Below are 15,288 nucleotides of genomic sequence, written 5' to 3'. Positions count from 1 at the left end.
TGTTGAGTCAGGGTCATGCTGCGCAATCTTGTTCGACGTGCTCCACTCCTCTTTTCTCATGCACGTCGATACCGGTTCGGGTGTATTCTGCAAAACATGCGCCTCCAGCCGTTTCAGGGCGTGGTAAAGGAGCACAGTAAATACAGGAATGTCTCAGATCAGAAATGACCAAAAAAAAAGAAAAAATCTGTGATTATAACAAAGCAGTTAGAGGACATCACTCACACACATAACGATCCTCCCGAGCGGGGAGCCGGAGCCTAACCCGGAAACATAGGGCGTAAGGCTGGAGGGGGAGGGGACACACCCAGGACGGGACGCCAGTCTATCATAAGGCACGCCAAGCAGGACTCGAACGCAGACCCATCAGAGAGCAGGACCTGGCCGGACAAGCTTGCTGCTCCACTGCACCCATGCCATGGTACTGATCTACCGATTCCATTGTTTGGGAAACATATATCAGCTACTTCACTTGGAGTTTTTTTTCCTCTGTGTTTTTAATCGATTCTTCAGTTTTACGTTTATTTATTTATTGTTTATGAAGGGGGGGGAGGTTGGAGTGGGTCCTCCTCTCTGGTGGGCCTGGGGTTCGAGTCCCGCTTGGGGTGCCTTGCGGCGGACTGGCATCCGGGCCTGGGTGTGTCCCCTCCCCCTCCAGCCTCACGCCCTGAGTTGCCGGGTTAGGCTCCGGCTCCCCGCGACCCCGTATGGGACAAGCGGTTCAGAAAATGTGTGTGTGTGTGTTTATGAAGGGAGTAGTCACGTGTACAATCTGCAGGAAATTCACAGGGGATCGTGACACGTGACGCAAGTTGATGTTGAAGAGAGTCCAAAAGAAACGTGTTTTGAGAGTCTTCTCTAATGTCTTAAGGCTCCGCTCTTCTGCTACCTTTACCATCCCTGAATGAGCTCAGCATTAGAGCAACAAATTGAGCGGTTCGACTTTAAGAAAGAAAATTAAATAATACTGTAACAGCGCTGAGGGGAGTAAATGTGTAAATAGTTGGCATTAGTGTTTATGTGTGTGTACATAGTTGTGTGTGGTTTCTGATTGGTTGTCGTCCTATTTATGTTCAGTGTTCAAGAGTGGGATTCTGGGGAGTCCCGGGGGGAACCCCTTAACCATAGGGTGCAGCAGGGGGGCTGGGAGTGACCCAGGGGGATTCGGAAGTGTAGTGTGTCTTGTACTGTCTGAAGCGTTTTTGTTAAGACTGCTGCTGGAGACATATGCGCTTTTAATAAAGCGCACGTCTCTAGTAGCTCCGTAGTAGTAAATAAAATCTTTTAGAATATTTTTTCTTCGATAATACGGCCATTAATTATTTTAGAAACATTTTTACTTTGTTGATTATGAGTATTGTAGCGTCTCCCTAGTTAAGGGTCAAATGACAAAGCAGGTCAGTTCATGGTAGAAGCAACAGAATCCAAGAGCGCAACTATGTTACTAGTTACTCTCGCGCGCCCTGAGAGGGGGGCGGAGCGCTGCTCGGCCGAAAGGTGTGTCCCACCTCCGCGCGCGTTACGTCACCGACTCACCTGAGTTTCGGGAAGCGCGGAGGGGCGCAGTGGCGCTGCGCGGTACCGAGACGGGAGCCCGACGTCGCTTCTTACAACGGCGGCTTTCGACGTCATCAAGTGTCTAAAGTACGCGTTTCGCTCTGCGGGCGTCGTGGAAGTCACCCGTCCTGTAGCCCCAGTCTTCTGGACCGTGAAAGAAAAGTGATTTATTTAAGTTTCGGTGTTCGGAAACGCTCCGATCCGATCGCATTTCCTGGTAGATCGTGACTGCAGGTAAGGTGAACAATACTGCCTTGCTGCGTAGATTATTCTTCTTCTAATAACAGAGTTACTAGTTTACCAGCACAGACAGAGTTGGCCTGTTTCAATCTGAGGGGTCGGTAGCCTATTTGATTCCAGATGCGCTGCTACATTATGTTTTCCCACTGATACACAACGGGTTGAACGGGTGGGCCTGAGCAGCAGCAGCCTGCAGGTATGTGCTATGATAACTGAGTGGGGCTGATAACTGATACCTCTGGCTTTGTGCTCGACAAGTGCGGCCTTTTGCGTTCGATTATCCAGATAAAACTCAGCCGTAAGCGAATGTCCTGTTGTGTCGCAGCTAAACTCGTTGTTCTTCTCTTTTGTTACATGATGCTGTTATACGATCGTGGTCGCCGTTACGCTTTTTTTTGGCGCCTAGTAGGCGGGAATCATCTATGTACGGCACCCTTGCACTCGTGAGTCTGAATAGGTACGCGCTGCTGACATGTCACAAATTATTTTTATTTTACATAATAGCCTACATGCAGACCATGAAGAAAGCCTTTCTGAAAGGAAGATGCGTTTTGAACGTTTAAAGTTATTTCTTGTGTAGTTATTTGTGTCAATGCTCATCATGTGAACATAACATTGCACTCAATTATTCCTGTATAAAATAAAAATGTATATAACAGTGAAAAATGGAGTGAAAATGAAGCTTATGTTCAAGACTGATGTGGATTAAGGGAACAATTGGATATAGAGATTGGACAAAATAACAAATTCATGAGAGGGAGTTTAAATTTTAAGTAACTAGTTATAAACGAACTGTGAAGGTGAGATGTAATTAGGTTGATTGCCAGGCAGCACTATGTGTCAGCTGTAAAGTTGAAGCTGTAACAGCTGTAGAAATCTAACAATTAGTATTTTGATGTGAGTTTTCAAAGCGGCATAAAAGCAACTAACAAAAAGGCGAAAGAGTCATTGCCAGAATTGCAGGTGTATTGATTACAAAAACTGCAAAATTATTTAACACGTCAAGGGGAACTGTCTCAAAAATAATGGCAATCTCCTAAACGTGGACATGCTGCATCAACAAAGAGCAATGGTGGTCGCAAGTCAAAGTGCAGTGACCTAGATATAAGGACACTTTGCAGGATAGTTGATAAATGCCACAAAAGTACAGCCTCAAAAATTACCACTGAATTGAATCGCCACCTCTGTAGCCCAGTCTGAACAAATTTGTATGTTATGAACTGTACAAATCTGGAATTTATGGAAGGGCTGCCATTTGGAAACCACTTGTATCCAAGGCCATCACGCAGAGATGCCCAACCTGGTGTAAGTAGGAAAAAATTTGACTCGCTGAGCAATGGAGAAGAAGCATATGTTGTGATGACTCATTATTCAATCCATTTTTTATAACTGGAAATGTTCACATTTAGCCAAAGAATGCCTTCAACTCAATGTCTGTTGCCAACTGTTAAATATGGTGGGGAGCTGTAATGGGTTGGACACTATCTTATCAGAGTCATAAGGTCCAATACTTACTCTGCATGGCTACAAACAAGGAATATGAGAGGATTGTACAGGACCAGGTGTATCCTATGGTGCAAACATTGGTGCCTGGTAATGTTCTATTGTTCCAGGATGATAATGCTCCCATACATACTGCTAAAAACCATGATGAAGTCAGATGCCTTCCATGATCTCCCCAGTCACGAGATCTAAACATCATTGAACCTTTATGGGATGTGCCAGAGTGCAGAGGGTGAAATCAGTTTCAACCTTCTTCAACCCTCAAAGAACTGAAGGCTTTTCTTGTTGAATGTGGCAGTTTCTACTATACACAGTTCAGGACTTGTATGACAGCATCCCAAAGACTAAAACTGTTTTGAATCTGTTCAGTTAAATTCCTGTTGGGGACCAACTGTATTTCATTGTCTGATATTTTTTTCTCTCTCTATTGTTCTTGTAAGTATATGACATTGAGAAGACAATATGTCAACTAGAAGTCTGTTGTGATTGTGTACCTGAAGTGAAAAGTCAACATTAGGTCTGCTGAGTCATTCAATTCTGTTCTTCTGCTGGTGTTTGAACTGTCTAGTATGTGATCTATGAACAGAAGTTTGATTATACTTATGTTATTTTCTTGAGACCTTGATTTTTATTTGGCTGGATTTACAGTATATTACAAGATGCATGTTTACTGGTGCTGAGTGCACATCTGTCTCCACATACCTGGTTATGTACAGGTGTCTGCATAACTGCCTTATTTTTCTTACATTTGTCACAGCAGAATGCGATGGATAATTTTAAAAAATGCTGAAAGGAGGTCAACATGTTTTGAGCGAAGTAAAGCTTTTGATTAAGGCTTTCCTTCATAGGTTTCCTTAATAATCTTTGATTAAGACTTCCCCAAGTTAAAAAGTGAAATGTACTCAAGAAAATGAGTGTAGCAGAACACGTGATATTTCTTATGAAGAATTTGTGCACTGTCTGGGGTAAAGTTAAAATATACCATGGAGAAACCCCTTTTTTTTTTTAAAAAAAAAAAAAAATCTCCAAAAGTGGGTAGAATCTTCAACGCAAAAGTGCTGTTACTTTAAAAAAAAAAAAAAAAAAAAAAAAAAAAAAACGTATAGAAATTTACTTGGGTATAAGTTTGGGGGGGGAGTTATTAACACAGATATTGTTGTTAAGACTAATCCGTCTGTCAGTATCCTTTCACTTGTCCTGGAGTTTCGTGGTGGTGACAAGCTGAACATATAAGCCCAAATGTCCTTTCCCAGTAACAGTCTCCAGCTCCTCCTGGGGGATCCACAGGCATTCCCAGGACAGCTGAAGGAATTAATTTCTCCATGGAGTGTCCTCCTAGCAGGACATGCCTGGCATAACTCCAATGGGAGCTGACCAGGGGCTTTTGATCCTTAAAGACCTCCATGAGAATGTTTAAAACAGTGTACCCTACCTGGACTAGGTAGGTTATTGTAACTATTTAACTGACACCTTTGTCCAAGGCAACATAAAAGGTCAGGTTTGTTCATTGAACTACGTAGAGGGATTTACCCATCCATACATCAGGGTACTTTTACTTTCTCTCTTCAGAGTCGCAGGGCAATTGGACACTTTCACTTGCACATTCGCACTTTGTGGGCAGTTTAGAGTTGTCAATTCGCTTGAAATGCGTCTTTGGAGAAAAGCCATGCCAACAGGGAGAAGATGCAAGCTCCACACACTGACATCCTGTTCTGTTATTGTATTATTGTTATCCTCTGACCTTCCAAGCTGTATTTTGTATTATGCAGTTCGTCATTGTAAGTCACGTTGAACAAAGATACCACCTTAAAAAACTTATAAATTTCAGTTTATCTGGGCAAGCGATTGATGCCTATGGACAATTTTGTTCTCCAAGGGACGATGGCAACTCACCCCCGGCGCGTGCGTCTGAAGCCCTGGTTGGTGGCGCAGGTGGACTTAGGCCTGTACCCGGGTCTGGTCTGGCTAGACCGTGAGGCCAAGCGCTTCCAGATCCCCTGGAAGCATGCCACACGCCACTCTCCACAGCAGGATGAGGAGAACACCATCTTCAAGGTATGTAGACTTACTGTGTGTGGAGACGTTGTCAGGCCATTAGTCTCGTTTACTTGAGTTGCAGCCTCGGTGCTCAGTGGAAAGAATATTGACAAAGTACATGCATTTTCACCTATATATGGACAATGTCTTCCTGGAACATGTACATTTACATTTATTCATTTAGCAGACACTTTTCTCCAAAGCGACGTACATCTCAGCAAAAATACAATTTATAGGAGAAAGACGTAGTTGCAGACATGTGATTAAGTAAATTTAGTTTTTCTTTCCACTTGATGCACTGATGTTCACCGCTCGAGTAGGTGCATAAAACACAGGATAGCTGAATCCTGATAACCTTCCTACAGTTTTTTTTTTTTTTTGGAAAAGGTACACAAACATTTACATACAATACAGGAGTAGTGGTTGTGTTAAGGCTTATCTGGGGATACTACATTATGTACTGCAGTGCTGTGATGCAGAAGTGGTTAACGGCACAATTTAAAGGCTGTTACCTCTCCATCATTATAGAACATTTATAAGGAATTCATGCCGGTTAAGGTCCTGTACACTGTTGTGAGGAAAAAGTTTGTGAAGACTGTAATTATCAGGGTTTATGCATGAATGGCTCCTAAAATCTGATCTTCATCTAAGTGACACACATTTACATATCTTTTTTTTGAGTTAGTGGTTTATACTTTACTGTCTGTATTTGTTGTTCTGAGTATTATTATATCTTTGATGATCAGATCACATTTTAGGAGCCATTCAGGCAGAAATTCAGATAAGGTTTATGAACCCTTTGGTCTTTTCTCACAGTTGCTTTATTTACACATGCTGAAAGTGCTTGTGCATATTTTAGTGTGTTTAAACTTCTTCTCTTGACGTACAGGCCTGGGCTGTAGAGACGGGGAAGTTTCAAGAAGGCGTGGATGAGCCAGACCCTGCCAAGTGGAAGGCTCAGCTCCGCTGTGCCCTCAACAAAAGCCGTGAATTCAAGCTTATCTACGATGGTACCAAGGAGGTGCCCATAAACCCGCTGAAGATCTATGAGGTGTGCGACATCCCTCAACCAATCAGCAACCCAGGTGTCTATACACTCGTTATTCTAGTCAATAATCCAGGCAATCGGTTGAAACAATGGCTCATGTTCACTCAGCTTTTCATTTCAAGTCCTCAACATGTGGCATTATTTGTACTTACCCCTTTACAGAAGGTGGCACGTCTTTGTCAAGGTAGTAAGAAGTGTTTAATTGTCTTTATCCTTCTTAAGTAGGAGGCATTTATATAGTCCATTTACCACTGTATAGGATGAACCAATACTGTTTGTACCTGACTGTAGTAAGAGTTATCGTCAGGGATAGGAGATCTCTGTACAGCTTAGGGTCCCCTGCAAAACAGTGGTAGGACAGTTTGTGATTAAGGGGTTATGTTATTAGAATACAGTTGCCTGCATTTGGGCTGAAACAAAAATAATGCTTACAAGGAGGTTCTCTACAAAACCTCCCTCCTTTAACATCTTTTTTTTTTTTTTTTTAAAAAAAAAAAAAATAAAAAAAATAAAAAAATCTACATTCAAAGTGCCATTAGCTGGTTTCTGCCTTGATCTCACAGCCATCAACTAGTATATTCCAGATAAAAAGAAGTTAGTTTCTTACTGCTGTGGGGACTGCCCTATTTTCAACAAGATGCTAAGCTAAAATTTCTAACTAGAAGCCACCTGTCTGGTACTAAATTGTGGTGGGGGTACTTTATAAAGTCTAATTACTTGATAGTATGGATAACAACATGCTGACAGACTTAGGGTTGTCCAAAGATAAAAAGTGATTAGAATTATTCCTGATGTGCAATCATATGTGAGCCTGTGAGCCAAAAAAGTAACTGTTGGTTTGCCGCACAGGGTCAGCCGGCTCAGGTCCTTGGGAAGATGAGGATGACGCTCCAGACACCCCCGAGTCCCCTCTTCCCCCATACCCAGCTAACGGTGAGCATTATTTCTCTCCTATTTATGGTGGATGTGTCACGGAAGTGTATATCATCACACTTGGTTAGACCCTTTGGATGAGTACTGGTAGAGTAGCTTTGTGATTTTGGTTATTCATGGCTTGATTTGGGTTGATTTGACAAGACTGAGGGAAAAGACACTAATGCCTACAGTTAATCAGTATTTAGATTTAAGATGTAAAGATTTTTCCTGCTCAGGGCACTCAGGCCAGGTATTCACGCTTTCTCTGAGGATGTGGTTGTAACAACCTCCACCAGTCTGCTCACGTGCACTTACATCTCCAGGGACAGATGCATCCCCGCTGTCTACCGCATGGTCACCAGTGGCGTCTGTATCTCCATTGTTGTCCCCCATGCCACCCCCAAGACCCCAACCCACGGGTGCAGAGTGGCCCAAAGAAGAGGCCCAGGAAATGGAGGTTGCAGCTGCACCCCTGCAAGAATCATTCCTCTCATCTCCCCAGATGTGGATCAGCTCCCTTCCCAGTAAGGGCTGAGCCATTTCCAGTGGCTCAGGAGGGAAGGTCTTAGGCTCTGCCTGCATTTAGTTACAGGCTCATTGTCTTGTTGACCAAGCTGCACATCTCTACCTTAATACAAATCTTTATTTCTGTATCCATCTGTGCTGTCTTCTGCCTATATGCACCTGCATTAATGGCTCTTGTCTGTGTTTGTGTACTTCTGCATGAAATGTTCTGCAGTGACAGACCTGGAGGTTCAGTTCCAGTACCGAGGTAAAGAGGTGTGTCCGCCTCTCACGGTCAGTAACCCGCACGGCTGCCGGCTCTATTATGGCGACCTGGGCCCCATGGTTAATCAAGAGGAGCTGTTTGGCCCTGTAGGCCTGGAACAGCTGCGCTTCCCCAGCGCTGAGCACATCGCTAATGACAAACAACGATTCTTCACCAGCCGTCTGCTGGATGTAATGGATCGTGGCCTCATCCTGGAGGTCAGCGGTCACGATATATATGCTGTACGCCTCTGCCAGTGCAAGGTGTACTGGTCTGGTCCCTGTGCTCCCAGTCAAGCCGCGCCCAACCTGATTGAACGGCAGAAAAAGATCAAGCTCTTCTGCCTGGAGTCCTTCCTCAGTGGTGAGTGTAACCTGTGGCCTGTCATTCTGTCATGTGACACCAGAAAATGACAGCACCGTATACTCCTACTAAGATGAGGCGCACAGAAGTTTTAAATTTTTATCTGAAAATACCATTGCATACTGAGTGTTTGTATGAATTCAGGTGTTTAGCACAAAGCCAGACACTTTGCTCAGATTCTGGAGATCTTGTGCTATGGGTCTGACATAAATGATAGCACTTTGAATACATGTGAAATTTATATTGAAATAAACACTTTATGATGTGGGGGGACAACTGAAGAGAACTTGACAGGGAGGGAGGGTGGCTTTGAGGTTGCAAAGGGTTGTCGTCATAGTTTTTGGGTACTGTCGTGGCTGCAGAATTAGGATTAAAAATACACAATAAAAATTTCACAATGGCATTAGGTTATTTTGGTTGGCATAGTAAGTTTACAAAAGTGTATTCTGCTGTTCAGTTAGTCAGAGCGTGATATTACAGGGTTTAGTTATGCAAAACCTTTACTGTTGGCAAGAAATATGGTTACCCGAAATATAGCTTCATCATAAGACTGAAAAAAGTATTTGAACCATCAACAGCAGCTATGAGACAAGCCTCCCTGATTTTACCCATGTATTGGGTGCATTTAGGTGCATGCTGTCTTGTTAATGGCTGCCCAAACCCCAAATCTAAAACCCAAATACAGAACATGAGTCCCGCCCAACCGAAAAGTACACGTAGTAAACAGTGCAACCACACAAACAGCAGTACTAATAAACACACACACATTGACTGAAACCACTTGTCCCAAACGGGGTCGCGGCAAGCCGGAGCCTAACCCGGCAACACAGGGAATAGGGCTGGAGGGGAAGGGGACACACCCAGGACGGGACGCCAGTCCATCGCAAGGCACCCCGAGCAGGATTCAAACCCCAGACCCACCAGGGAGCAGGACCCGATCAAACCCGATGTGCCACTGCGCCCCCTGCTAATAAACAGCCCTTTTCTAAAATTAATTCAGTAGACAGAAAAAATGTCACATTGTTATGCACATTAAGTCTAAGCACATACACTATATGTAATACATGTTAGTTCTTTTTTTAGAACTGATCTTTCAAGACTGTTCCAGGTTCTTTAGAGTTTCAATAATGAGGCACAGATGAGCTTAAACTTGGTACAGTTGTGCAAAGTCTTCCCAGATGTTACCCCATGGAAGACAACCACCTGGATGCGATCTTTCTACTGGACCTTATCTACCCTCGCTGTTATGCGCTGCAAAGTTTGCATTTTACATGCGGTGTTTTACACACAGGGAGGCGCAGTGGGTTGGACCGGGTCCTGCTCAGTGTTTTACACACACCTATTCGTAAATCACATTATAGCCAATTCATGTTCAGCAAATGGACGTGGCAGCAGAGGATACTGTATATTTTGTATGTGACACAGTGGTTTGAAAAGGTGTGCAATGTGGGTGTTTCCCTGTGCAGGTGTGATTGCCTATCAGAAAGGCCAGGCACAGCAACCCCCTCTGTTTGAGATACAGCTGTGTTTTGGAGAGGAATGGCCAGATGGCAAGCCTCTGGAGCGGAAGCTCATCATGGTGCAGGTGACTCTCTTTTTTTTTTTAAAATTGTCATTGATGCTTTTTGTATGCTGTCTATTATATATGCTTCAATTCTGACAAGCCAAGTTTAAAATTTTCCGTGTAATTTTACATTTGGTGTCAGGATAAATAGCTCCTGCTGCGTATACTGAGAATCCTTGTATTCAGTGTTAATTTTTGAAATGTTTAGGGGCAATGAAAACATTGATCCTTTTGACACTAGTTACCAAAATCTAAAACGGCTACTGGAGAAAATGCTGTATGTAACAACATACGGAGGTACCTGCCAAAAAATATCAACAATAAAATTATCACAGCTTGTTTGTCTGATACTGCTGTTTTGCTGGTTGATATCACTACGTTCTGTTGTGGGTTTGAATCCAGCTCAGTGTCTATGGAATTTGCATGTTCTCCCTTTGTTCAAATGGGTTATCTCCTGGTGCTCTTGTTTCCTCCCACGGTCTAAATACCTCTCCTAAATTAATGATTGAAAATTTGTAGTGATTATTCAGGCCTTGTAGGTATCTGGGGTTAGTTTCTGACCGTCTTTATAGGCTGTCGCAAGAGTCTTGATACAGGAAAGGAAGCCAGTGGAGGGATGAGGAGGGGGGACACATGGAAATTGTTTGGCAGGTTCAGCAGTTCTTGTTGCAGCTTTCTAGATGACAAACTGAAACAGCAGATGGGGAGATGCAGTAGGCAAACAAACATGCAATATAGCTCACTTCTGTAAAACATCAACATAAAAAAACTTTAGCACAACATTTGTTGAACGAACACACACACATACACACACTGTCTGAAACTGCTTGTCCCATACGGGGTCGCGGTGAACCGGAGCCTAATCCGGCAACACAGGGCATATGACCGGAGGGGGAGGGGGATACACCCAGGATGGGATGCCAGTCCGTCGCAAGGCACCCCAAGCAGGACTCGAGCCCCAGACCCACCGGACAGCAGACCTTGGCCAAACCTGCTGCGCCACCATGCCCCCCCGTTAAACATACAAAATAATGAAAATGCTTAACAATAGATTAATATCACGGACCTAATACCTTGATCCTTTAAAATGACTTCAGTCCTCCTTACATTGCTGCGAAGTCCTGAACTGTGTGTAGTGTGATATTGCCCTCTTCTTCAATGAGGCAAAAAGGAGACAGACACATTTGGTTTGCTCTCTGCTCTCCAGAACTTTCCTTAAAAGGTTTGTTGTGGAATTTGGTTTGAATGCACACAGTCTGATACGTCAAAGATTTAAATTTTTCCAAGTGTCCGTACAAACAGCAGGCCGAGAGGTAACTCTGAAGAGAGGCTCCCCTAAGAGAGCATCGCTTAGGTATAAATGTTATGCTATAAGGGAGGGGACATGAATATTCATAAGTGGGGGGGAAACTACCGTCGGACATGAGTGACGGGGTGTAGATGTGAGTACAAAGGGCAAGTGCTGAAACAGTTTGAACGAGATATGAAGAGCAGAGGGGTCCAAGGGACAGCACCTGTGTCTAGATAACAGCAGTCCCATGTCATGCACATCACAGTTCCAAAAAACAAAACATCTGCTTCGTCATTAATCTTCGAATCTCTCCAGTTCAATGATGTTTAGATCCCATGGAAGGCAGTTGACTTCATTGTAGTGTAAACAAATACAGTGCCCATTCATGGAAACTCTGGCTAAAGCTGGAGGCCCTGTTATTCATATATTTGCAAGTTTTTGAATGATTGTTGTATCGCGGTAGTGTCGTACAGAAAAATCTTTTTTTGTATCTTGGCGCTTTTTTCAACATGTAGGGGAAGATATTTTAAAATGTTGACGTTCAAGACTTGGAATCTGGCTTGGTGGTTGGCTTTAAGGTGAACGCACAGGATGTATGTTATGACAAGTGCAACACTGAGTTTTGCCCTTTGTTCTTCTTTCACATCCAAGAGACGTGAACAAAAGAAGTTTAAGATGATATATGTGAATTCCAAATTGGCTGTCTCAGATAAACATTTTAATTAATCCTTAAATTATTATTGATAAATGTATTGTAATGCGGGGGCGCAGTGGTACAGCGGATTTCACCGGGTTCTGCTCTCCAGTGGGTCTGGGGCTCGAGTCCCACTTGGGGTGCCTTGCAATGGACTGGCATCCCGTCCTGGGTGTGTTCCCCTCCATCCTTGTGCCCTGTGTTGCTGGGTTGGGCTCTGGTTCGCCGTGACCTCGCTTGGGACAAATGGTTTCAGACTCTGTGTGTGTGTGTGTGTGTGTGTGTGTGTGTGTGTGTGTGTGTGTGCGTGTGTGTTGTAATGCATGGTCTTGGTGGTCTGGAGCCTTTCTTTGAAACACAGAGGTAGAGTACAGCATGGATTGGGCCCAAGTCCATTTCAGGGTAGTTGAGTAAAAACACATTGACGTGCTGTGGGAAATTTTGAGCCACCAATTCACCTGAAATTCCAGCCTTTGGACGGGGGGGGGGGTTCATCCAGAGCACATGGAGGGAAGATCACCCAAACATGGAACTGAAATCCACATCTGAACACACAGCCCTAACACTGTTCTACACCAGTGCTACCTGCTGTGCCACCAGGCTGCCCTGAGATAGTTTACATCACTTAAAACAAACATGTGGTCAAACAGGAATGCCTTCAGGTATCATGTTACGCACAAAACCAAATTATTTTGTTCATTGTAATGTGAAATGGTCACATGTACCTTACAAACCTTTCTGGGACACACAGTTCTTGAATGAGTTTTGTCCAGATAACACAATGGTTTAATTATACTTGCCCATCTCCAATCTCTACATTTACTCATGTGGCTGACACTATTAAGCTACCTACACTGTATTACCCATTTATACAGCAGGGTAACTTTTACTGGAGCTGTTTAGGGTAAGTACCTTACTCAAGGGTATTACAGCAGTAGGTGGGATTCAAACCTGTCACCTTCAGGACTGAAGGCAGCAGCTTTAAGCACTGTGCTATCGGTTGTGTCTCTAATGTGAGAACTCAAAAGTGACAGTACTGTTCTGTATTTGACATTTTGAGCAGTGTCTAATTTTGATCATTTTAAGGTCTTAGCATTAATGTAAAATGACAATATAGCTGAAACTGTCAAATTTCTTACTCTTCTGCTAGTTATTGCAATACAATTCTTCAAAGCTTTGTAACAATCAAGCCCTTTTAGGTATCTTTTTTTTTTTTTTTTTTTTTTAAATTATTAGTATCAAGTTATTTTTTGTGATTATGGTCATGTGACCAATATAATGACAGTCATTTTGGATTGTCTGCAAGGTAGGAAGGTTTTCTGCTGCAGAACAGATTGGGTTGAAAATGATGTTTCAGATGCTGAATTTCATCATAGTAGGGTGGACGGTGATTTTTACTGAATTACCCAGTGCTGCTGGTGAGAACGGGGGTGGTCACATTTTGTCTGTCGATCAACATGAACAAGACAGTTGTTTCGTCAAAAGGTGGTGACACTAAATGGAGAGCCATGAAACCAAGGCCGCAAATGTCACTCGCTGACGTTGTTTGAAAACTGTAGGTTGTTTTTTAATCAGGACTAATCAGGCTGACTGTGGATTGTTGATATTGTGCAGATCCAAAAATTCACACCACGATAACTAGTATGTGATTGTTTAGGGGGACTAGCCTTAAATGGCTGCACAAGGTAAGAAGCTCTGTCCGTAGCTGAAAATATGATCTTGCATGGGCAGAAAATATAATCTTTCATCGCGAAGTACTTAGAGCTGCTGCCTTTGCAGTTGCAGGTTTAAATCCTACCACGTGTTGTAGTACACTTCATCAGGGTAACTACCCACATTGCTTCAGTAAAAATGATCCTGCTGTATAAATGGGTAAATCATGGTAAGTAGTTTAACATTGTTACACTGGAGAAAAGTGTCATGTAATTGAATGAATGCAAATGCTAGTGAGATGGTTGTCTGACCAAGACAGTGTTTCTTACTCCTGCCCTCCAGGTGATACCGGTGGTAGCGCGGATCATCAACGAGATGTTCTCGGGGGATGCCATGCGGTCCCTTGACAGCGGCAGTGTTCGGCTGCAGATCTCCATGCCTGATATCAAGGACAACATTGTGGCTCAACTGAAGCAGCTTTACTGCATGTTACAAAACCAGCAGGGGTCTGAAGCCTGGCTGGTTCCTCCTGGGACCAACCTGCCCCATTCTGCACCCCTCCACACTGCCCTCCAGCCCCAGTAAGGAATCTTACAACCTTGCCCCCACGCTTCGTGTTTATTCAGGATGGTGCGCATTCTCTGCATAGTTTGACACTGTAGATCAGCACACATTTTCTCTCACTCGTGTGAAAGATTAGTGGTCTGAATAGCACAGTAAAAGAAATATTCTCGTAAGACTTCAAGACCTGCCGCATTTGATAGAAAACCTGTTTTACTTATGTAAAGAAAAATTTCATCATCAGTCTATTTGCTGTTATTTTTAAGATAACATCTTCTGTTGACATTTTGTTACTTTTTGTTCAGTATGCGAAGAACTTTGGCATTTTACAGTTTATAGATTAGAGTTGGTAGGAAAAGGATCATTTGTGCATATATCGCCAGTGCAAATCATTATGTATATTTATTAGCAGGCTGTGCCTAGGATTAAATTGGAAGAATGTGAATGTGGCTTGAGGCAGAGTTCTGTTCAAGAATGTAGTGTACCTTGGAGTTTATTTAGCATTTGATCTAAGGATCTAGGCGTGCTGCGAATGTCATCTACAAGTATTTCACCTGGTCTCAAAACTTAATTATAGGTATTACCCCTATTGTAGTACTAAGCGACTGGAGTTACCCATCCCTGGAGTACATAACTGCAAAATATAATTAGTTTGTTCCAAAAATATATAATTAAATTCTATACTAAATACTGCTGCCCTATTAAGGGATTGTGGTGGCTGCTTTTTTTTAGTTTTCATTTGTTAATTTGCTTTGTTTCCTATTTTGAAGTAACAGACTGCAATAAATGTTGTAATCCTTAAATAAGAGCATTAAACTGCTGATGATTGCACTTGAGATTCATCATCATAACATCATAGTTCAGATATAAAAAATGACTCCCTAAATACTGTTAAGCATGGTGTTCAGTCTTCATGGTGACTTTTTAATCACCCTCGTAAGGCACGTTTATGTGCACTTTGCACTGACATTCCTTTTGTTCATGTACACACAATGTTATGCTCTTCCTAGTTTTAGGAAAATAATCCATGGATTCACACGTGAGTTGCCGTTTCTGGCTCGTAAGCACACGCTAACTAGCAGAGAGCATAAAT

General features: G+C 43.0%; 1 protein-coding gene across 1 annotated transcript; it reads left to right on the top strand.

Annotated features, from left to right (window-relative positions):
* The first annotated feature begins 1,496 nt into the window (after window positions 1–1,496).
* On the top strand, window positions 1,497–15,081 carry irf6 (interferon regulatory factor 6). Its single transcript, XM_018751100.2, has 8 exons — window positions 1,497–1,791; window positions 5,177–5,355; window positions 6,227–6,422; window positions 7,235–7,318; window positions 7,624–7,824; window positions 8,040–8,432; window positions 9,899–10,017; window positions 13,977–15,081. The coding sequence occupies exons 2-8, from the start codon at window positions 5,182–5,184 to the stop codon at window positions 14,217–14,219; spliced, it is 1,410 nt and encodes a 469-aa protein (XP_018606616.1). The 5' UTR covers window positions 1,497–1,791; window positions 5,177–5,181; the 3' UTR covers window positions 14,220–15,081.
* The last annotated feature ends 207 nt before the right edge of the window (window positions 15,082–15,288 follow it).

This window comes from Scleropages formosus, chromosome 16 (assembly GCF_900964775.1).
Source record: "Scleropages formosus chromosome 16, fSclFor1.1, whole genome shotgun sequence".
Lineage (NCBI taxonomy): Eukaryota > Metazoa > Chordata > Actinopteri > Osteoglossiformes > Osteoglossidae > Scleropages > Scleropages formosus.
The sequence above is the reverse complement of the archived record's forward strand: the minus strand, read 5'-3'. Positions and strand labels throughout refer to the sequence as shown.